Here is a 23,740-nt window from a genome sequence, read left to right on the forward strand (position 1 = left end):
ACCCCTCTAAGATTCATTGCTCTCTGCTCCATTTAGATCTGAGGTGGAGATGTGCAATGTGCCAATACACGCATATCCTGGGAACACGGTTTCACTATTTAAGGTTTTGGGAAGGAACGTGTTTGGGAAAATGTGTGCAAATTTGGGTGAGAATTCATAGACAAGCCTAAAAATTCTGAAAACTAATGCATTTCATTTGTTTTGTCTCTTGGCTTCCTTCTGTAAATCAACAGAGCTGAATAGAGGGCTTAATATAGAGCTGAAGAGTGTCTTTTATTTTTTACTGGACTGTGTCTTTTATTTTTCAATGCTGTCAATTAAGACATTACCTTTAGGGCCTGCATGTAGCTCATTCTCTGAGGAAAGCAAATGGGAATTGGTGCCAAGGGGCTGGAAAACATTCCGATGCAATGCTAGTGGAAAAATCTGAGCTTATCGCAGCTGTGTCAGTCCCAGGAGGCTGATGAGAGAAAGGGTGAGGCTGAGGAGTAGGGATGAAGACTGTGCATAGAGTGCCTGGCAGAAAAGGTCTTGATTTCCCTGCATGCTCAGAGTCCCTTAGCAGACATTCAGGATCAATACCAGTTGGAGATTGTTGATATCACTTTAACTGTAGGCAGACAACTAAAGCAACAGCAGAAAGAATAAATCCTTTCCTATAGTTTCTATTATTCTTGAAGTCTGTCCCTTTAAGGAGACTCCTGGCACCTCCCTAATGAACCCCATAAGTATTGAAGACTTGGAAGAATTATGCCCAGAGCCTTGGCTTGTGAGGGAGTTTTGCATGTACATTCGCCCTCTGCTGCCAGGTTCCTGAACTGCAGAACCTGAAAGCTTGAGCAAGACTCTCAAGAAGTAAAAGACAGAAGCAAGCCTGCAAACGTCTAAGGGTCTTGGCCAGCCCCACTGAGGGCCATCCCAGAAGAGGCTGCGAGGGCAACAAGGAGACAAGGTGCCCGTCCCTGGGAGACAGTGGAGAAGGAAATCAGAGGCACTGCTTACAGGTGGAAAATCAAGTGGGGAGGTGGATCTGAAAGCCCTTGATGTGTTCAACCAAGGGGGATGGACAAGGCCTGAGCACATCCCCTGGGAAGGGGGATCCTGCATGTCCTGGGCTGCTCGGGGCTCTGGCAGGGGCAGTGTGATGTGGGGTATGCAATTCCGAGTGTAGGACACTGGTAGGACACTTGCCAGGCTCTGTGGGATTGAGGAGGTAACAAGGCCCTGGGGCTGTAAGGGACCAGTGTCCTCTGGTGGGCCTTAGTGGAAGAGGCTGCAGCTGTAGCCCTGAGGTCATCTATTCCACTGGGGGGGCTCCAGCCCCAAATGGCCTGTTGTCATCCCCCTCCACAGCCTGTCCTACATTTTCCTCTACCTGTGCTTGCATTCCTGCAGACTTTTACCATACACTCACATTCTCAGTTCAGTCTGGCCTGATGACTGCCAAAGCTGTCCTAACTTCTCTCCATCCTTACTGGCTGTGGCTTGAAATACATCCCTGTGTTTTTCTGAGGATTTACCAATACCAGTGGTTTCCCCACAACTAATCAGGCTTCTTCCAAAGCCTGACCCTGTTGGTCCTCTATCAGCCAATATGTCCCAGACCTATATTCGCCTGAATCATCTCTGCACTGAATCTCTACGTTGCAGCACAGAACTCCTCATCATCCTTCGGCGATGGAAAAGGCCACACTAGAGCAGGTACACCTCTGAAGAGAGTGTGGCACATGGATAAGTGCACAACACAGAAGGTATACCTGCAAGCATCCATGGCCGCTGGTAATTCCATGACACAGTAGGTAAAGCTCTGAAGGGAGTAAGACTCCTGAATAAGGCTGTGTTGGAACAGGTACACCTCTAAAGGGCTGTGGCCTGTGGATGAGCCCAGTCTGGAGCAGGGGTGAGGGGAGGAGCTCATTGCAATGTCAGATTCTGCGGCCTGGTCTGTGCTGTGGTTTAACCCAGCAGGCAGATAAGCACCACATAGCCATGTTCTGTAGGAGGTACCACTCGAACCAATGGCAGAGGAGCCTCACAAGGAGCAGTGCAAGTGCAGCAGTGACCTAACCTGAGCTGGCATTGGTGCCCTCTCACTCCATGTAACATATGTCTTCTCCTGTCCTTTGGGGTCACAACAACAGATAGAACCCAATTCATGGACTAAATGGAATCATTGAACATTTTATGGACATTTCATTAAGAAGGCCCATAGACTAAGGGAATTATATTTGTGTTTTAATTGCAGGGTGTTGATTAATGAAGACTTATTGGAAAGTCTTGAACCTGTCACTGTAGATACGGTAGAGAATAAGAGGTGGATATTGTCCTGGTTACATCTTGGGTGACTTTTTAGGCTCTGAACCCAGCTCAGAGAGGTGGTTTGTTCCCCCCCAGAGGGACACTGAATGGCTAAGTCAGAAGTCTGTATGTGTGCCCTGTATAGATGAGGCTTCAGTGTGTACATTTTGTTCATGTACTGAGGCAAACCTGAGTGAGCACAAATGCCTTCAGCCTGTGTCCATTCCTCATGCCATACAGTATCTCAGATGAGTGCAGAGCAGGGCAATGCACTGCAGGGCTGAGGTGCCTCCCAGCATCTGGGAGAGGCAGCAGGAGCCAGCGGGACACCACGACCACTGCAATGCCCTGCCTTTGGGTGTGCAAGGCAAAGACTTGTGTGTTCTTGCCTGTCTCCTGCATCACCTTCCCCTGCCTTCCTGGACTATGTCAGCAAACATGCCAGAGGGATCAGAGAACTTTCTGGAGACTTAGAAGGACATCAAACCTGTCTTCCAGAAGAAGAGAAAATAGGGTGGGAAGAATTAAGGCTGGTGAGCCTCACCTCAGTCCCTGGGAAGGTGATGGGGCAAGCATTTCCACAGCCACCTCCAGGCACTTGAAGGACAAAAACAGGATTGCTGAACCCATAGGGGAGGGGAACGAAAGGGACACTGTCTACCTGCACCTTGGCCTGTGTCTTTGTCTCCCAGAGACTCCTCATAGCCTGATTGGTGCTATGTGGACTTATCAAATGGATGAGGCTGTGGGTGGGAATTCTGCTGGACAATCTGGCCCACTTGTCATTCGTACTGCAAAGTTCTCCTGGAGGAGGAAATGTCACTGAAAGGGTAGTGCTGTGGTGCCTGACATCACCCAGAAGGAGTCTGTGGTCAGCTCATACTAGTGTGTTTCAAGCAACTGCCATGGAGGGTGGGGAAACATCAGTGAAAGTAAGGAAAAATCTGAATGAGAGCAAGGTGGAAAAGCAAGGTGGGTGCCTACAGCCTGCAGGGAAAAGTGGGAAGGGATAGGACAGTGCAGGACAGCCTTTGGTGGAGAAGACCGAGAGCACTGGCAAGGCAGGAAGGCCCCAGTAGCACCAAGGTTTTTGTCCCCCTGGCTATGGCAGTTGTCTCTGCTACTGAGGCTGACGAGGACACATGCTGTGCTCATGACACTGGGGCCTTGTTGCCTCCTTGCAACCCAGTGGGGAGGCCAGCAGGTGTCATAGCATTGTCCTTCTCACAACATTACACACCCCACATCCCACTGCCCCAGGAAGAGCCCTGAGCCATGGGTGAGGAACAGGACCTCCCTGCCCAGGGGCTGGGGGCCAGGGCTTGGCCTTTCTGCTTCACCAAACAAACCAAGGCCTTTACTCAGCATCAAAGTCTCCTGCCCAGTGCCTTTGCCTACCTGCAATCATGGCCTCCAATTGTGTGCTCTAACAAGTCCATGGGGAGGCTTTGTCAGTAATGACCCTCACTGGGCTCATTAATACTCCTAGACACTTCAAAGTTTCCTTCTGACTTTAACTTCTCCTGCAGTTACATCATTCTCTTCTCACTACCTGAGGTTCATGGACTCAGCACCAAATGCACCATGGGGCTAATTACAATTCAGCCATTTTCATTCAGTCTTTCACACTTGTACAGTTAATTAATGAGTTTTCAAGAGTGTTGTTAAAGAGGAAGTTTTCAATGACCACTTTACAAAACAACATTTTCATATGTAAGCTTATTTAACTTAGTAGTATTCACCAGTTGACATTGATCCAAAGTGTCTCCTAAGGAGGTCTGTATAGGTGGAAAAGCAGTCCCTTGAAGTCCTAGACTGTATGGACAACCTTGCTGCTCAGCTCTCCATCCCCACCACTTCTCACATCAGCCAGCGTGACTTACATCAATTCTTAAAAAAAATGTAGGCAATCTTCAGGCTTACACCAATAAAATGACAATTTTCTGTTGTGCATGGAGCCCTGATGTCACAAAACCCTCCCTGCCCAACCCTTGCTGATGGGCAGAGGAGCAGGGGCACCTTGCAGAGGAGTTGTGGTTGAGGAGCCAGGGTGGGCATCCCTTGTCCTGAGCTGAGGGCCAGCAGCATGAAGGGTTCCTGGAGAGTGACCATTACTTCCACCCTTACTGCCGTGTTCTCAGGGCTCCTGCAGCTCACCTCAAAAGGTAAGGTTGTCAGGAGCTCCTTCTCAAGGGGTGACACAGGGGCTGTCAGCTGTCCAAAGCTGCAAGTCCTGCACTGTGGGGGAGGCTGGACAGGGCTGGTGGCTGCTGTGGGAGCCCAACCTGAGAGTTCCGCTGGACTTAGGGAACAATGCAGCAGTCATGACTCCTGGGTCCTCATGCTAGGGCTGCCCTGAGCCCTAGGGCTCATCTGGGCATGGTTCAATGTGTCCTCATGATGGGGCACAAATCAGGGCCAGGTTTCCCTGGGAGCTGGTGCCTCTTTGGGATCTGGATCTTGGTGGATAGTTGTCTAGTGTCCCAGAGACTGCTGTGGCCTGCAGCTCCCACAGGCCTCTCAGGAGTGTGCCAGAAACCCTTCCCCTTGTACTGCTCTCCTTCAGGGGAACTCTGTTCCTTGGGTGACGAGACACTGGAAAGCAGCCCTGCAGAGAGGGATCTGGGGGTTTTGGTTGATAGCAAGATGAATATGAGCCAGCAGTGTGACCTGGCAGCCAGGAGGGCCAACCATATCCTGGGATGCATCAAGCACGGCATTGCTAGTCGGTTAAGGGAGGTGATTGTCCCACTCTACCTTGCACTGTTGGGGCCTCACCTTGAGTAGTTGAGGGGAAGTGGTGGATTCACCATCCCTTGAAGTCTTTAAAAGGCGTTTAGATGTAGAGCTTAGGGATATGGTTTAGTGGGGACTGTTAGTGTTAGGTCAGAAGTTGGACTCGATGATCTTGAGGTCTCTTCCAAACTAGAAATTCTGTGATTCTGTGATTCTGTGATCCTTATGAGTCCTGCCCAACTAGGGATATACTATGATTCTATGATTTTTGCACCAACTCCCACCTCCCTTCCTCAGACATCTGGCTGCACATAGTTTTTTGTTGTTATTTTTGTGTGTGGGTATCTTTTTCTTTGAATATTTACAAAAAAAGTATATTAAAAATAAACAAACACCAACAAAAATAAAAGAAGCAACCAAACAAAAACCACAGTCCACAACTGTTAGTCAACTCTAACTTGCCTCCAATGAGGTGCACCATCCACCACTGATGACTGTACATGAAATTTTTGACACAGAGAGATAGGAAATGGTAAAAGAGAAATACAGAGTTGGCTACAGGGATGATGAGAGGGGCTACTGAAATACAGGCAAGCTCAACCTCCCTGAAATCCCTAGAAGCAACTGTGTATATGAGAAGTATCTGAATGACCAAAGAGCAAGAGCAAGTGGAGGGGAACTCTGCAGAAGAGCGGAAAATGCACGTGCACACACTCTGCTGGAAAGGGGATTTCCAGCATGGTCTGTTTCGTAAGGCCAGGTGGAAATACCTCAAAGACTGAGGAGATGAAGTGCAGTGCATAAGAGAAATTCTGGCAATGCAAGTACAGGGGAAGATATACATACATACATACATATATACATATATATATATATATATATATATATATACACATATATATATACATATTTGTATTATCTGCCTTTCTTGGTGGGAATATTCACATCTTTCTGTCTGTATAGTGAAAAATATTTGTGTAGCTACAGCTATAACTACAGTTATATGTGCAAGTAAAGGTAAATGTATATACAGAGTTACACATGTACACATAGATAACTGGGAGAGAGACGGGCAAGTGGCTGGGATTCTAGGAGTTTACATCACCTGAACTATCAAGAAACCAACCCAGCAGTGCTGGGAGCTGGGGAAAGGGGACACGTGGAGGAAGGTCCCAGTGATATGGCTGGGAGGTGGGTTGTGATGCCATTCCTACTGCAGTGACCTGACTGCCTGGTGGCAGGCAGGCAGACACGGCGATGTCATTGAGTGCATCACAAACCCCATGGGACACAGGGGGCAGATCTGACAGGGGACAGCTCTGTCCACCATGGCTGGGCTGCTGCTGCTGAGGTCACCTCCTCACAACACTGTGATGGGCCAGGAGCAGGCAGGCCTCAGGAGGCCATCAAGAGCAGCAGCTGTGGAAGCTGCAGGCAGATGCCTGGGCCCCTGGGGAGGGCTGCCCTGCAGTGATGCCAGCTGGACATGGGGTGGGAGCCTGTGGGACAAGGCATGGGAAAATGCTGGATATGACAGAGCACAGTGTGAGAAGGGAAAGAGTACAGGCAGGGCTGTGAGGGACAGCAGCACCTCACGTGCCCTTGGTGGGCAGAGATGTGAGCAATGGCCAAACGGCTATTCCAGACTTTCCCAGCTTCCCCCTAATTCTCCGAACTCCCTGCTCTCTGCCCACCTCCCTGCCCTCTGCCCAGCCCAGCCCAGCAGGCCAGGCTGGGGTGACCCCAAGACAGTGCCCACAGCAGGTTGCTGCGGGGCTCTGGGCACTGCCACCACACCCCAGCCCCTCTAAAGGGCACAGCAGCTCCTGGGGGCACGGAGGGCTCAGTGCCACAGAGGGGAGCATCCAAGGCAGAAGCATACAGAGGTCAGTGTCCCCTGCTGTGTCCCCTGCTCTCTTCAGCAGCAGATCCTCAGAGGCCTGCAGCCCCTCCGTGCCATCCCTGGCGTTTCTCAGGCAGCTCCTGCTGCACCAGGGCCAGGGCAGCCAGGCCTGAGCTGCTGCAGCCAGAAAAGGTTTTCTGGTTCCATTACTTCCTGATCAATTGAGAGTGGGTCTCAGACAAAGTAGTTGTGGCTTCATTTATTTTGTTTAAATACACAGAGAGTCTGGCTCCTCGTTTATGCAAAGCCTCAGGGTCACAAAAGATGTATTGATACAAGGGGATGAAGAACAGCATTTCTTTGTGGAAAACAATATCAAAAGGGGAAATGAAAAACAAAAGAAATTAAATCCATCCAGAAGTTAAGACAGCTTGCTCTATCATTACATAGACTCTAATTCATCTGAGGAAGAAGAAAAGAAGCAGTTTCTAGCTGTGGAGAGGTCCAGTCAGTTTCCACAGCACATCCTGAAAACCCTCCATGACATCACTGTCCTAATGGCATTCTTCAGCTCCTGGTTCCTCATGCTGTAGATGAGGGGGTTCACAGCTGGAGGAACCACTGAGTACAGGACAGTCATCACCAGGTTCAGGGATGTCAAGGAGATGGAGGGGGGCTTCAGGTACGCAAACATGCCTGTGCTGAGAAACAGGAAGACTATGACCAGGTGAGGGAGGCATGTGGAAAAGGTTTTGTGCTGTCCCTGCTCAGAGGGTATCCTCAGCACAGCCCTGAAAATCTGCACATAGGAGAAAAGAATGAAAACAAAACACCCCAGAAAGAGAAAAACACTAAATGTGAGAAGCCCAATTTCCCTGAGGTAGGAGTCTGAGCAGGAGAGCTTGAGGATGGAGGGGATTTCACAGAAGAACTGGTCCACAGCATTGCCTTGGCAGAGAGGCAGTGAAAATGTATTGGCAGTGTGCAGCAGAGCATAGAGAACCCCACTGCCCCAGGCAGCTGCTGCCATCTGGGCACAAGCGCTGCTGCCCAAGAGGCTCCCGTAGTGCAGGGGCTTGCAGATGGCAACGTAGCGGTCATAGGCCATGATGGTGAGAAGGGAATACTCTGCTGAAAACAAGAAGACAATGAGAAAGACCTGTGCAGTACATCCTGCATAGGAGATGGCCCTGGTGTCCCACAGAGAATTGGCCATGGCTTTGGGGACAGTGGTGGAGATGCAGCCCAGGTCGAGGAGGGCGAGGTTGAGGAGGAAGAAATACATGGGAGTGTGAAGGCGGTGGTCGCAAGCTACGGCGGTAAGGATGAGGCCGTTGCCCAGGAGGGCAGCCAGGTAGATGCCCAGGAAGAATGCGAAGTGCAGGAGCTGCAGCTCACGCATGTCTGCGAATGCCAGCAGGAGGAACTCAGTGATGGAGCTGTTGTTGGGCATTTGCTAATTTTAGGCAGGAGGTCCTCACCACAGAGGAAAAAGGCAGTAAGGAAGTACAACAGAATTATCTGATAAGAACTAATTCAATTTTGGAGCATTAATCATATATTTTGCAGATCCCTTTCTTGAGTTTTGACTCATGCTGCCTGAGGGTGTCCCTGGGAGTAGGATATTCTACTGCATTCAATGTTGTATTCAGTCCACACCTATAATAATACGGAAAGGGAAACGTGATAATCACAAATAAAATTCACTCCTCATATCAGGTTATTATCCACGTTGCCTTTCCAAATTCACCCAACTGCAGAGCAGGGCTCTCTGGATTTCTTTTCTGTATACTGTCATTCCTGCTGCACTCCAAGTGAAACCTTGTGGCTCCACAGAGACAAATGAACTGTGCCTTTAGTGCAGAGTGTTCCTTCAGAGTGGACAGCCAGTCTGTCCATAAAGGCTGCTCTCTTCTGCTGGCATTTCTATGAGCTGTGGGATAATTACACTCACATGTTCACCTGAAAAATAGCAGGGCACTGCTGAATCCATGCACAAAATGAACATCTCCAGCCCCTTCAGCCTGTCCCCGTATTCCCCTTCCCCCAAGCACGCCAAGGGCTCACTCCATGTGCATGTGAAACCCCCATCCTCAGCCAGCCTGGAAAGCAGAACAGCAGCAGCACAGCCACGTGGAGAAGCCAGAAGGAACGGCACCATGGTGCTGTCAGAGGAGGCAAGGCTAGGGAGGGACAGGCATTACCATGACATTACCTGACAACCCATTACCATGAAGCCTGCCTGTCTTCCACTGCAAAAATCTGCAAGCACAGACTGCAGAAAAATTCTTACCCTTTGGCTAGCCCCTGCTTTGGTCTTCACCTTGAAAAATCCAATCATCAATGCCCTTCTCTACAGCATCTTCTGCTCTGTGCTGGAGAAATAGAAAGAGCCATTCTGAGAGAAGGTATCAGCCATCAGATGTGCCAGCTGGAGAAGACCCATCTGGAAACCCCATCTGCATTTCCCTGTTGCCAGAGACTCACGGTGTCAAGATCCTGCAGATCTGTCCTGCCACACGCTGCCCTCTGTTCTTGCACTCCTCGTTGCCTCCAATCACTCTCTCCTTCTCTCCCCGTGCCACCTGCGGTCAGAGCCTGCGCTGTGCAGATGAGCTGCTCCTGGGCTGAGCTGTCTCTTTGCCACACTGCCCGCTTGCCAGCAGCTCCCCTTGGGCCCAGGAGCCCGGCCCAGCTCAGCAGCACAGCACCTGACCATGGCATCACTTGCTCTGTGCCATTGGGCTCCCTTGAGGTGTCCCCATGGCCTCAGGGCTGACAGCTCCTGAAGTCATCGGGGTCTCTCCTGGGGTGTGGTGTTTGAAGCAGACTGAAGTCATCAGCGACTGTTCCTTGCTCAACATGGGAGAGACTGATGTTAGAAGAGTGATTTGTGCTATTGATGTACAGTTGTCAATATGTTGTGGTTTAACCCAGCCGGCAGCTCAGCACCACACAGCTGTTAGCTCACTGCCCCTACAGCTCCACACCTGTAAAGCTCATGGGTTGAGATGAAGACAGTTTAAAAGGACAGAAAAGGAAGAGATTAATAATAACAGCAACAATAACAACAATAATAATTAGGTGTACAAAGCAAGTGATGCACAATACAATTGCTCATCACCCAATGATCGATGCCCAGCCTGTCCTTGATCAGTGGTCCCCTCAACCCTGGCCAGCCTGCATGGGAATCAAGTGTTGCGGTCCTTTGACATTTGTTTTAGGGTAAAACCAGCTTTCAGAAGGATTTGGATACTTTCCTTCCCTTTCTCAAATACTTCTGCTCTGTTGCCCCACATGATGATGTCACCAAGGTACTGCAGGTGTTCAGGAGCTTCCCCCATTGCAGGGCAGTCTGGGTCAGTCCATGGTAAATGGTAGGGCCAATTGCTTTGTCAATCACCTCTTCCCTAGAGGGGGATCCCAGCTGCTTGGCTTCTCTGCCCTCTAATTCCAGGCTATTGGCCCTGTTGTCCCAGCACTGGAGCAGCCAAGTGACAATGTGCTCATCTAGATGATGACTGACATTTTTTTACAAATCTGGGATAGGGGTCTTGTGGTTACTGATGCTGTTCTGATCTCTTCCTCTTTGTCCTCCTTCTTCCTTGATGGCCCAACTTTGTCGAAGCATTCCTTGTCTTCTTCCTCCTTTCTTATCTGCATAGGAGTTTCTTTCCTTTTTTTTTTTTTTTTTAAAGATTTTTTTTTAAAAAAAGGATATTTAAAAAAAAAAAAGTTTTTTTTTCATCCATTTTTTTCTCTTGCATATAGGTGTAACCAATAGTGGCACAGGTTGGTTCTCTGGCCCAGCTATGGGGCCCATCAGAGGATCAGAGGGGCTGGAGTGGCTGCAGGGCCTGTCACAGGGGTTGGAATGTCTGCAGGGCCCATCGCAGGATTTGCTGTGGCTGCAGGGCCTTTTGGAGGAATTGGAGTGGCAGCAGGGACCATCACACAGGGTGGAGTTGCGGGAGGGCCTGTCACTGGACTTGGAGTAGCATTGACTGTGTCTTCTATACATAGGAAAAGCCCCAGCTCTTTGCAGCGATTTGTGTCTTTTCACAACCCTTTTTCATGCATTTCACCATTTTTTTTAGGATTCTGCACTTGCTCAGGGGTGAAGTTCCAAAGCATTGAATGTGCCCGCTGCTCTAGGTGCCTGCCAATATCCCCCCATACTCCTAGCCTCCACTAAATCTCCTGCCTTGGGGCAGACTTCTGGATGGCACTCTCAAGTACTTGTTTAACCTTAAACAAAAGATGAAGCACATTCAGGAGACATCACAATAGGAACAGGCTGGTTTGACCATCCCTAGGATACTGAAAGCTTTGAAGCTCTTGTAACTAGCCTGGAAGAGAAAGGGGAGGAGAAGGAGAAAGGGAGAGTGAAGAAGTTGTGAAAAGTGTCACCCCTTTGTCAGCTCCCTGTCCCTATCTACCAGCTCAGGGGCTGAGTACCAGGGGAACAACTGGTCTTGCTGCTAAAGACTGAGGCAAAGAAGGAATTAAATACCTCAGTCTTTTTCTCATCTATTGTCAAAATGTTTCCCTCCACATCCAATAAAGTATGAAGATTCTCCTTAATCCTCCCCTTCTTGTGTATTTCTAAAACCATTTTTATTGTCTTTGATGGTAACAGCCAGACTGATCTCCAGTTAGGCTTTGGCCCTTCTATTTTTGTCCTTGCAAAGCCTTCCAAGATTTAAGACAAAGCTCCAAACGAAATGACAGAAGGCATGAGAAGGAAGCACAGAAAAGGTGGACTCTGGCAGCCTTCCATGCTCGAGCCCTCTGTGAGTCTGTGCTGCAACTCCATTCAACTAGTTACTCCCGTGTTGTCCAAACTCTCCTGCAACTGCCAATGCTGCTATCTTGTGAGAGACAGCACAGTCAGGGTGAGCCATCTGCCTATAGACATTAACAGCTGACACAGTGGAACATCTATCCAGGGGAACCTTGAGAAACAGCAGGATTTTGCCTACAGAAACCTCTTGACATTTAGAAGGAGAAAAGGAAGAGGGCCTGGGCACCATGAGGGATGCCATACAAGCAGTGGTGCCTGCTCACCAGGAACCAGGCCAGCTTCCTACAGAGCTGCCTTACAAGGAACACGGCCACCAAGAAAATATGAGTTGTCTTTCTCAGCTTGGATCTGGTGTGACATGACACGGACAAGGTTCTACAGCCAGCAGGGAAAGAGGTGTATGTCTGGGAGTCCCTAGGATATCCTGGTCTGGAGAGGAACAAGGACTTAGCAAGGCTGAAAGTCCCAACAAGACCAAGATACTTATCCCTATGGCTATGGCTGTCTCTGCCACTGAGGTCTATGAGGAGACAGCTCATCATTAGAGCACCACAGTCTCATTGCTGATATTTTGGAATCGCCTGATTCTGTGCTTTTAGGAGGCACCGCTTAAGACTGACCAGCACTGATGGACGCCAATGACTTCAAAAGCAGTTTCCCAGGGGACCTTGCTAACTAGTTCCCCAGGCAGCCTGAAGTCTGCTCTCCCCATATCCAGGACTGAAGTTTTGGTGGCAGTTTTCCTCCTGTCACCAAAAATTTCAAACTCAACAACTTCATGGTCATTATGACCAAGATGGCTGCCAATTGCCACGTCCCCTACAAGACCCTCTCTGTTCTCCAGCAACAGATCTAGTAGGGCACCTTTCCTAGTAGGCTCCCTTAGCACCTGAACCAAAAAGTTATCTTCAAGGTGCTTTAGGAACCTCCTGGACCTGCTTGTGTTAACCATGTGGTAGTCACAGTTGACAACTGGCAAGTTGAATTCCCCATCAGGACAAGGGCAACTGATCTTGAGGTATTTCTTAGCTCTTCAAAGAATAATTCATTGGTGTCATCATCCTGGCTGGGTGGTCTGAGTTATCACACTCAGCTCAGATCCGGAGTGACACCACAGGCACAAGGGTCTGCAGCCAGCAAGGAAAGAGGTGCAGGTCTGGGAGTCCTTAGGACAGCCAGGTGTGGAGAGGAGCAAGGGCTGTGGCAAGCCCCTGCACTATGGGACCCTCCTGGGCAGCACAGCTTGTGCCCAGATGGCAGCAGCTGCCTGGGGCAGTGGCTTTCTCAATGCTGTGCTGCACACTGCCAATACATTTTCCCTGCCCCTCTGTCATGACAATGCTTTGGACCAGTTCTTCTGTGAAATCCCCAAGATCCTCAAGCTCTCCTGCCCAGATGACTACCTCAGGGAAGTTGGGGAACTTGTTTTTAGTGTCTGTTTGGTTGTTTTGTTTTCATTGTTATTTCCTACGTGCAGATCTTCAGGGCAGTGCTGAGGATCCCCTCTGAGCAGGGATAGCACAAAGCCTTTTCCATGTGCCTCCCTCACCTGACCGTGGTCTCTCTGTCTATCAGCACTGCCTTATTTGCCTACTTAAAGCACCCCTCTATCTCCTCCCTATCCCTGCACCTGGTGGTAACAGTTCTGTACTCGGTGGTGCCTCCAGCACTGAACCCCCTCATCTACAGCATGAGGAACAAGGACCTCAAGACTGCCCTGTGGAAATTGCTGACTGGATGTGTTTAAGACACGGTATATTTCCAATCTGCTTCTGCATCTGACTCATAATGTGAATTACTACTCCTGTAGGCAATATCCTTTTGTTTGTTTGTGTGCTTGGAAGCATTTTTATTAGAGGTTTTTCATAGTTTTAATTTGGCTTATTTTGCCCATTAAAATAATATAGTTCGTGACATTTCCATTTCAGTGTCTACTTGTCAAGTGTAGCTCAAAGACTCTATACATGAGGAGCCGGGCTCTCTGTGAATTGAAACAAAATAAGGGAGCCTGCACTGCCTTCTTTGTCTGGCGTCCTTCCTCTGAGACCTGGTCTGGCTCTGCAGGGACAGTGCCTTTGTGCAGAGGAAAAGAGTCCCATCCCAGCAGCACGGCCTGGGAGCACCAGTGCTTGGTGCATGCAGAGCTTCTGTCTTTCCACTGCCACCCTCTCCTGCCGGGCCCTGCTGGTGGGGTCAGGCGTGGCTGCTCCCGTAGCTTGGTGCCAGTGCTGCTGTGGGGCTGAGCTGGGACTGCAGGCAGGGACAGGTGGTGGGCACAGCAGTGGCAGAGCTGGCCTCCACTGCAGCACTTCCTGCCTAAGAGGGGATCTCCTCGGGGCACTGCCTGAAGGCTGAGGCCTTCTTGCAAAGCTGCTGTCAAGAACAAGCCCAAGGAAGAAACTCCAAAGAGGCTCCGTGCTTTACTGCTTTCCACATGGGCTTGGTGTAGCGAAAGCGGAGTCCCAGAATGGACTCCAGAAGAGCCCAGGTGATCTGCAGGGGTAATATGAGCCTGGGAGACAATCACAGAGTGTGAGGCTGTTCCAGGTGGACTGACCAGAGCTCAAGTGGTAAATCTGGTGTGAGCTGGCAGAGACAGCTCTGCAGCTCCAGGGCATACAGCAGCCCAGCAAAGGAGTCTGGCGAGTAATTTCTTGCAGCCCTGGGGCAATGGCAGAGACCCAATGAGCTGGGTCTGCCCAGCTTGGTTCTGCAGAGTGCCCCTGTTCCCCAGGTACTGTAGGATAACCCGACCGAAAGCCCCGGGACAAATGGACACAAGGACCAGCGTTCTGTGCCATAAGCCAATTTATTACTGCGTGACATTATCTTATATAGTGTCAAAGCGTCCCACCCAGGAACCCAGGACCCCTTCCACTGTGCTCGCAGGCACCCCAGACCCCTCCTTTTGTGCACGCAGGCACAACCCAAAATAATCCCACAAGGCACCACAACCCCCTCGCAATATCGATGTGAAAAGCAACATCGTCAGCTGGGGATGCGACTGGGGCTGGGGCTAGGGGTGGGGATGACACTAAGGGCACTTCCCCTTAGTGTCTTCTAGGCCAGCTGCAGGCACATGGCTTCTGGACGCCAGTGTGATCTTCACTTTGTGCAAGGAGTTGAGAGACCACCAATAGGCACAGGGCTTAGACACTGCCTGCAAGGTCCCTCCTGCCCTGGCACCTCCCAGGACTGGCATGGAACTGGCTCCTGTGCGTCAGAGAGGCTGGGAGTCCAGCAGCAGTGCCATGGGCCGGAAGGATCACAACCAGCTCACTTCTACCTGGACAAGTCCTGGGACAAAAAGGAGGTGTTATGTAGGTGTGGTATTATGAGGTCAGTGGTGCCTCGGAAACTCTAAGTCCAGCAGGAAGTGAATGGCTGTTAAACTGCTGTGAGCTAACTACTTTCTGAAGTAGCCAACAGGTCATCCCTTGACTCCTGGCTGGGATCTGTGCCTTTAGGCTCACATCTGCGAATGCACCTGAAAGGCAAGCAGAAGGCACCTGCTTTGCATGTAGTTTGTGAGATCCTCTCTTCCCAAGGGCCTGCTAAAGCCCGTAGAGGAAGAGGTCTCGAATAGGGGTGTTCACGTTCGAGGTTTCAGCTGTTACCTAAAGTCATCCTTCAGGGTTGTTTTCAGTTTTCTATAAAGAAACTGCCGCTGCCTCCAAGACGCCCGTTACAAACCGAAGCATGTATGAGGGCCTGGGAAAAGTTACCCTGGATCCATAGCAGCCATTCTAGATCCAAAAGTTGTAGGCAGGAAGCACCATTTCAGCGTGGTGCAGAGATGCTGGGCACATTGTGCAGGGTGCTCCTACAGACCTTTGTGTCCTTTTCCATCCTGGCTTAGGTGCCGTGTCTGTCTCAGGAATGGAGTAGCCAACAGAGGTGAGACAGAGACTCTGAGATCATGAAAGCCATCAGAAAACTGCCCCTAAGGAGATGACTGATATGGGGAAATCAGAGGAAGCCTGGCCAGGAGAGATGTGAGATATGGGAGAGGGAAGAGGAGCTTGGCCAGCAAAAAGTAATGGTTTCAGAGATGTAAGAAGGTTCAGGTAGTGTTTCTGCTGTAACACTAACTAAAAACAGTCACATAAACCCTTTCCCTATTTTTAGCAGTGACATTACTCCCTAAACCTAAATGCTTCTCCATACCATGACAGGCATCCACTGCTCTAATGCCTGACCTCAAAGTATCCCCTGAAGCCCAAACTCGGCCAATAGACCCTTGTCCTTACCTTTACTCTCTTGATAACCCTGATCCCTGCCCTTAATATTAGCAGTAAAATGCTCTGCTTAACTCTACACAACTTCCTGACAGCCTTAAACAAAACCCTAAACCAAAATACTTGCCCATACCTAAAAAAACACAGACCTGCCACCACAAGCAAAAGACCAAACCCTCCCACTAAACCTTTGCTTAATCTTTAACCCAGAAAGGTGAGCTCTAGTCCCTAATCCCATACACGAACACCTAACACCCAAAGCCCCTATTCCTGTGCCCCTCTCCATTCCTTCAACCCCTCTCCCAACCCTTAACTTGAGGTGCCTGGCCCCTTGGGTCAGGGCAGGAACCGTGAGGTTGCTGTGCAGTCACATGGCATTCAAAGATGAATGCGAGGGGCCATGGATCTGATCAGCTTGTGGGCCACAAAGAGGAGATGGGTGGGAATGCTCTGATCAGCTCAGCTCTGCCTCAGGATCTCCTGCCCCAGCAGGAGCAATGTGACTGTGGCAGTGACTGTGAGGTCACTTCTGTCCCTGCAGTTGATAGGGCAGCAGCAGTAATGTGTCACGGAAAGGGACTGTGAGGTCACTTCTGCCTGAAGTAGCTGACAGGTCACCCTTGACTTTTCCCTGGGATCTGTGCCTTTGGGCTGACATCTGCCAGTGGCCCTGCTAGGCCAGCAGAAGGCACCTGGTGGGCATGCTGACTGTGGGATCCCCTCTGCCTACATACCCAGGAGGACCCAGACAGAAAGAAGGCCTGATATGTGTTCTCTTGTCCCTTCTGGCGCATCCAGGAAGGTTGGAAGTGGCCACAAGGAGGAAGAAATATCCCCCACCATGACTTCATGTCCAAACTGATACTGGGGCATAAAGAAGTTATTGTTACAGCTAATTCATCCTCTGCTAGGAGAAACAACACTGCTGGTGAGAAATGTGTGTGCCAGGTGAGGGAGGGAAGCCCAGGGATGCCTTCAGGCTGTTTCCCAGCAGGTTCCCCTGCAGCCCCAGGGCCATGTGCTGGGAGCCTGGTGGGGGACAGAGCAAGGGAGGCCTTGGGCTGGGCCTCTGCTGCTGAGCTGGGCCGGGCTCCCGGGCCCAAGGGGAGCTCCTGGCAAGCGGGCAGCGCTGCACAGAGACAGCTCTGCCCAGGAGCAGCTCCTCTGCATTATGCAGCAGGGCTGGGGGCACTGCCTGCAGAGACACAGTGCTTAAAGGCAAGCAGAATTGGCAGCATGCCCAGAGCTCCATGCAGGAGAAGACTTCCCAGCCCTGCACCCGGTAAGTGTCTGGCTGGAGGGCAATGCAGCCGCAGTTCGTGGAGGCAGGAGAAGCCGGGGGTGCAGGCAGGGGTGTCCAGGGCTGTGGTGCAGAGCAGGGTCCCTGCTGTGGCCCAGGGGCTGTGTGCCGGGGCAGGGCCTCTGCCGCCTGCCAGGCTCAGCACTCAGCCTGCCCGGGGAGCTGCCCAGGGCGCTGTGGGGAGAAGCTGCGGGTGGAAGGAGCCCCCCCGGCAGGGCAGGGTCCTGCTGCTGGTGGGAGGCTGCTGCCTGGGGCAGCCTGCTTACAGATCCACAGAACACCAAGATAATTTCACTCTCATCTTTCCTTAGCTTCTCTTTTCAATTTCTCTTTTAGGCTCAGTGGAAATAGATATATATGATGTTATTTTCTAGAAAGCCTAACATTCCTAAGGCATCCTGAGAACATTACAAGGACCCTCAGTAAGTCCCTTTCCTGCCCTTCAGCCCCTAGAAAGCTCCATCACCACCCCTTGCATAGTGTCAGCAGGGTCGTTGTGACCTGGTGTCTAGGACCTGCCCCCAGCGAGCTGCCCCTGGGTAGAGACCTGCTGCCAGGAGGTGTCTGCAGGGCACAGCTGAGCACCCAGTGGGTGGGATGGGGGCTGTGAGCTGCAGGCAAGAGGTGTGGAGACAGAGACCCAGCTGCAGGCAGGGACAGCTGCAGGCAGCAGATCCATGGGCAGGGGGTGGGAGGGAGCTGCTCCCAGTATCTCCATGGCAGAAGCGATTTGGGCACCTCCCTGCCATCCCTGCACTGCTGATGCCTTCATAATATAGCCCCCTGGACTCTTCCCCTCCCCAAGTATAGAGGTCTAGACATAATTGCATGGGAACTTGTTCATGAGTCGCCTTTGGAGTCAGCGATGTAATTCAGGTGCAGCTCAGACATGGAGCCTGCACGTTCTGCCATGCAGATATGTTAACGGAGGGAAAGGATCCATGTCCCCTCCTGATGTGTAGGGTTGTGGAAATGCTGTGTGTGGGGCTGTGAATGAGCTGTCTCTGTGTTCAGGTCACGCCATGTTTAGGGCATTCCACTCTTTTCCTGCAAGGGTTCTGCTGGGCTGCAGGCTGTCCTCCACTAGGGCACAGCTCTGCCATATCAGCTCTGTGCTATCCATGGAGAAGACATGTGAGAGATAAGGGCATGGAAATGCTATTGGACATCTCGAATAGGTCAGCTGCAATGATCTGTCTGTCTGTTGATACATGGGGAGAACTGAGACAACCCCCAATATCTGAGGAGTTTGGAGATATGCACATTGAAATTGGATTATTTTGACCTCAGCACATTCTTCCAAGGTTTGTACAAGAAATCGAGTTTTCCTCAAAGAATCTGGCATAATATTTTGCTATATTTTCCTCCCCAGACAGGTCCCCATGCCCAAAGGACTCAAATGTCCAACAGCAGCTCCAGCACCGAGTTCCTCCTCCTGGCATTCGCAGACATGCGGGAGCTGCAGCTCCTGCACTTCGTGCTCTTCCTGGGCATCTACCTGGCTGCCCTCCTGGGCAACGGCCTCATCGTCACCACTGTAGCCTGCGACCACCGCCTCCACACCCCCATGTACTTCTTCCTCCTCAACCTCGCCCTCCTTGACCTGGGCTGCATCTCCACCACTGTCCCCAAAGCCATGGCCAATTCCCTCTGGGACACCAGGGCCATTTCCTATGCAGGATGTGTTGCACAGGTCTTTCTCATTGTGTTTTTGTTTTCAGCAGAGTATTCTCTTCTCACCATCATGGCCTATGACCACTACATTGCCATCTGCAAGCCCCTGCACTACGGGACCCTCCTGGACAACAGAGCTTGTGCCCAGATGGCAGCAGCTGCCTGGGGCAGCGGGGTTCTCAGTGCTATCCTGCACACTGCCAATACATTTTCCCTGCCCCTCTGCCAAGGCAATGCTGTGGACCAGTTCTTCTGTGAAATCCCACAGATTCTCAAGCTTTCCTGTTCACAGTCCTTCCTCAGTGAAATTTGGGTTCTTGTGGGTAATGTTTTCGTCGACTTTGGATGTTTTGTATTCATTGTGCTCTCCTATGTTCAGATCATCAAGGCCGTGCTGAGGATGCCCTCTGAGCAGGGACGGCACAAAGCCTTTTCCACATGCCTACCTCACCTGGCAGTGGTCTCCCTGTTTCTCAGCACTTCTATGTTTGCCTACCTGAAGCCTTTTTCCATCTCTTCCCCATCTCTGGACCTGGTTGTGGCAGTTCTGTACTCAGTGGTGCCCCCAGCAGTGAACCCCTTCATCTACAGCATGAGAAACCAGGAGCTGAAAGTTGCACTGAACAACGTGATTTCATTGACATTTTTCACTGATGGTAAACTTCTCATCTGTCTCCACAACTGACTGACAGTATACTCATGACACTCCTGTGCATTTCTTCTTCTTCTTCTTCTTCTTCTTCTTCTTCTTCTTCTTCTTCTTCTTCTTCTTCTTCTTCTTCTTCTTCTTCTTCTCCTCCTTCTCCTTCTCCTTCTCCTTCTCCTTCTCCTTCTCCTTCTCCTTCTCCTTCTCCTTCTCCTTCTCCCTCTCCCTCTCCTTCTCCTTCTCCTTCTCCTTCTCCTTCTCCTTCTCCTTCTCCTTCTCCTTCTCCTTCTCCTTCTCCTTCTCCTTCTCCTTCTCCTTCTCCTTCTCCTTCTCCTTCTCCTTCTCCTTCTCCTTCTCCTTCTCCTTCTCCTTCTCCTTCTCCTTCTCCTTCTCCTTCTCCTTCTCCTTCTCCTTCTCCTTCTCCTTCTCCTTCTCCTTCTCCTTCTTCTTTTATTTTTTTATCATTATATTGTTGTTGTTTTTTTTTTTTTTTTTTAAGTACCATTGTAATGTTCCTACAGACGTTTGGCTTTGTCTCATTTCATCTGAAACATCGACCTGCTCTCTTTCTCTGTCGCCCCGATAAAATATGTATGCCACTGAAACTGAGCTGACTCTCTCATAGTGTCTTTTTGGTATGTTGGCTTCTACAGGCAAATGAGATGTCTGCAGTCTCCATGGAGGTAATGCGGACCCAGCAGGCACAGGGAAGGTGGGTCTGGAAAAGGATTCAAGTCATCCTCAGGCACAAAGGAATGGCACAAAGCTGCACCAGGGGTGGTTCAATCTGGACATTAGGAAAAATTTCTTTAACATGAGGGTGGTCAGACAATAAAGACTATCTCTACACCCACAGTGTCTTGAGCAGGGTGTCCCAGGGCACAGATTCAGCCCAGCTTGTAGCACGAACAAAAAGGAGAAACTGCCCGAGAAAGCTACCACCAGCCCCCATCCCTCATGGTTCCCAGCACCAGCCTTCCACCTCAGTCTGGGGAGGGCCAATCACTGAAATGTGAGCACTCCCATCCTCCTGCTGGGCTCAGGGCCTGTACCGGGGGAACGGCCAGCCCAGCCTGGTCCCTCTCCAGGCCCAGGGTCCAGCCAGCCCCAGGGCAGGGCTGTCTGTGAACCCCTGTGAGGGACATGATGGGGCTGAGGCAAGGCTGGGTGAAGGGGGGAGGCTGTTAAAGCAGGAGGGCAGTGAGGGCCAGGGCAGTGAGGGCTGGCAGGGGGCTGTGCTGGGGGAACATTTCCTTATGGACAGGGTGAGAGAATACAATTAAACATCTCATGGCTTGAGGTAAGGGGCAGGAAATCATTCACAATTACTGTCACAGCAAGACAGACTTAGCTTGGGGAGAATTAATGTCATTTAATGCGAATTAATAAGAATCTAGAGCGTTAACAAAAGCCAACAAAAACCATCCTCCACCCCACTTCCTCAACCTCCTCCCCACCGAGCGATGTGTGGGGCTGGGCAATGAGGGGTGTTTTCCATCCATAACACTTCATCTCCATGTTCACTCTCCTGCACCCTCCCTCCCATGGGATGCATGAATTCTCTTCCCAAAATGATCCACCATGAGTTTTCCACAGACTGCAGTTCTTAAGATGTTATCCAACATGGATCTGTACAGAGCTGGGGAAAGGCCTTCGGAAGTGGTCTGCTCCAGTGTCAACTCCTCCCTATGGGCTGCAGATCCCACTAGAAAACTTGGTCCCGTGTGAGCTCCTCTCCAGTGGCTGCAGCCTACTTCAGGCCACATCCACCTGCTCCACATGGGCTCCTCCACAGGCTTCAGGGGAACTTCTGCTCTGGCACCTGGAGCACATCCTGCCCTCCTTCTGCACTGAACTTGGTGTCTACAGGGCTGCTTCTCTCACATTTTCTCACTCCTCTGCCAGGAAATTATGACAAAGAGACACAACCAGCATTGCTCATTGGCTCAGGTTTGGCCAGCAGCCGACAGGTTCCTTTTCCAGCTGGAGGAACTGGCTCTGATCTGAACTGGGGCAGCTCATCCTTAAATACGGGAAATGCCCTTGCAGGATAGGCTGCTTTGAAGTAGCAGGTCTACCATTGCAGCCTGGGAACAGTACATTGCTAGTTATAATTAGAAAAGAGAAAAGGCAGTAAGATGGAAGCTTGTGCCATTTGAACCACGTGGTCTGCCTGATGTGATTCACAGGATCACCTAGAGAAACAGATGAGAAGGTAAAGAATGCACAGAAGTGTGTGCCTTGTGCACACATCTCTGTGTGTGTGAGATTGTGTGTTTGTGTGCTTGTGCATACACTTGTGTGTATTTGCCTGAGTCCACAAGAGGGCTGAGACTTCTGGGGCAATTTCTCCAGGCTCCTGATGCTTGCAGGAGCTGGGCTGGACCTTAGGACTGAGGCACATTCTTTGAGGACCCCACAGACATGGGGAAAGTGAAAGGGGCGTTAGCATGTCATCAATATGCTCCCTTTTCCAGTGCAGCATGCAGAGGCATCTAGTCATGGACAAGATCAAGGGGAGGACTTATCCTTCCTGCAGTCACAGCTGCACTCCCAGAGTCCACAAAAACATTACCCACAAGCACCCACCTATGGGAGCTCAGTTTGGAAGCCTGTGGTACCTGCTAGTCACAAAAATAAAGTAGCTAATAGAAAAATGCAAGCTAAGGTACAAGATAATGGAAGATAAGGCACAAGGTCGAAGAAGAAGTAACAATTGAGGAGTTGAGAAAACAACCAGCACAAGAGGTCCACGTGACAACAAATCAACGAGCGGAATAAGAGCGTGATAGTTGTGTGAACACTAGTATAGCCACCAATGAGCGAGCTTGCCTGGTAGCATAACTGGCATGTGCAGAGATGCTAAGGGTATAAATGCAAGAATGTATACTCAATAAATGCTTCAGTTGCACACCAGCCTGGAGTCGTGTGATAAATTCCCTTCACCCACCAAGGAAGGACTGTGAGCAGGAGAGTTTAAGGATTGTCCTGGTTTCAGCTAGGATGGAGTTAGTTTTCCTCCTTGTAGCTGGTATGGTGCTGTGTTTTGTATTTAGGATGAGAAAAATGTTTTAATTGTTGCAGGGCACTGCTTACACCAGGCCAAGGACTTTTCAGCTTCTTGCTCTGTCCTGCCAGCGGGCAAGCTGGGGGTGCAGCAGGAGCTGGGAGGGGACAGAACCAGGACAGCTGACCCAAAGTGGCCACAGGGGTATTCCATTCCATATGATGTCATTTTCAACAATTATACTGGGGGGGGGGGGGGGGGAATGGCCAGGGGAGGGGGCGGGCTGCTCAGGGATAGGTTTAGCATTGGTCAGCAGGTGGTGAGCAATTGTATTGTGCATCACTTTGTTTGTACATATCAGTATTTTCCTTTATTTTCTGTCCTAATAAACTGTCTTTATCTCAACCCATAGGCTTCATTTTTTTTTTTCTGATTCTCTCCCCCATCTCAGAAAGGGAGGGTGGAAGGTGAGTGAATTGCTGTGTGGTGCTTAGCTGCTGGCTGGGTTAAACCACAACAAGGATCTGTGGGATTTCACAGAAAAACTGGTTCACAGCATTGCCTTGGGGTGGACCCAAGCTGAGGGCTTGCTGATGACTTCTGGGCTATTGTTCAGCACATAGGCTGGGGGAGACTCTCACATGGACATGTGACGGACTTAGACTGAGGAACAGAAGCAAACTGATATGGCTGCTGTGTCATGCTTCCATCAGTGTAAGTCCTGGCACAGGCACCAGACTTGGCTTTCGATGCCACCCTTCAGGAAAGATTATGGAGTTATGAAATGAAGAATAGAGGGCACCAGTCCTTCTTCAGCCACTTCCCAACCTAGTGCAGCACCAGGAAACTGCGGACTTCTGGCTCATCTTCTACTCTAACTCATGAGCACTCATTAGGGTACTCACAGTCCAGACCTAGTCTTGGGATTAGGTTAACAGTAACTTCCAGCCAAGGCCAACTCCCATTTGATCTCTCCCCATGTGTCCTCTGATCCGTCCAGCTCTTCCTGGCCACCTCCCATGCTCGCCACATGTCCCTGGGCTGGTGGCACTATTAGCAGACCAAGCAGGCTGTGGTGCCCCAGAGGTGACTGCACATGGGCTGAGCAGCACAGCGTGGGAAGTAAATCCAGCTGGGTTGGGATCAGTGCTGCTAATCCCACTTACTATGGTCTGTCGTTCTGGCAGGTGCTCA

General features: G+C 50.5%; 3 protein-coding genes across 3 annotated transcripts in view; 1 reads left to right on the forward strand and 2 right to left on the reverse strand.

The window, feature by feature from the left end:
• The window catches only part of LOC113841163 (uncharacterized), a 249,639-nt gene that overhangs the window by 30,971 nt on the left and 194,928 nt on the right, over positions 1 to 23,740 (reverse strand). The window lies entirely within an intron of this gene.
• On the reverse strand, positions 7,386 to 8,330 carry LOC139999784 (olfactory receptor 14C36-like). The gene has a single exon (XM_072029407.1). The coding sequence runs from the start codon at positions 8,328 to 8,330 to the stop codon at positions 7,386 to 7,388; it is 945 nt and encodes a 314-aa protein (XP_071885508.1).
• On the forward strand, positions 18,562 to 19,578 carry LOC119715083 (olfactory receptor 14A16-like). Its single transcript, XM_038172250.2, has one exon. It carries the CDS (start codon positions 18,619 to 18,621, stop codon positions 19,576 to 19,578), a length of 960 nt encoding a protein of 319 aa, XP_038028178.1. The 5' UTR covers positions 18,562 to 18,618.

The sequence above is a fragment of the Anas platyrhynchos genome, chromosome 30 (genome assembly GCF_047663525.1).
Source record: "Anas platyrhynchos isolate ZD024472 breed Pekin duck chromosome 30, IASCAAS_PekinDuck_T2T, whole genome shotgun sequence".
In the NCBI taxonomy this organism is placed as follows: Eukaryota; Metazoa; Chordata; class Aves; order Anseriformes; family Anatidae; genus Anas; species Anas platyrhynchos.

Bases quoted from the DNA above. Each gene is read 5' to 3' on its own strand.
- LOC119715083 (XM_038172250.2), top strand. From the start codon at position 18,619: ATGTCCAACAGCAGCTCCAGCACCGAGTTCCTCCTCCTGGCATTCGCA.
- LOC139999784 (XM_072029407.1), bottom strand. From the start codon at position 8,330: ATGCCCAACAACAGCTCCATCACTGAGTTCCTCCTGCTGGCATTCGCA.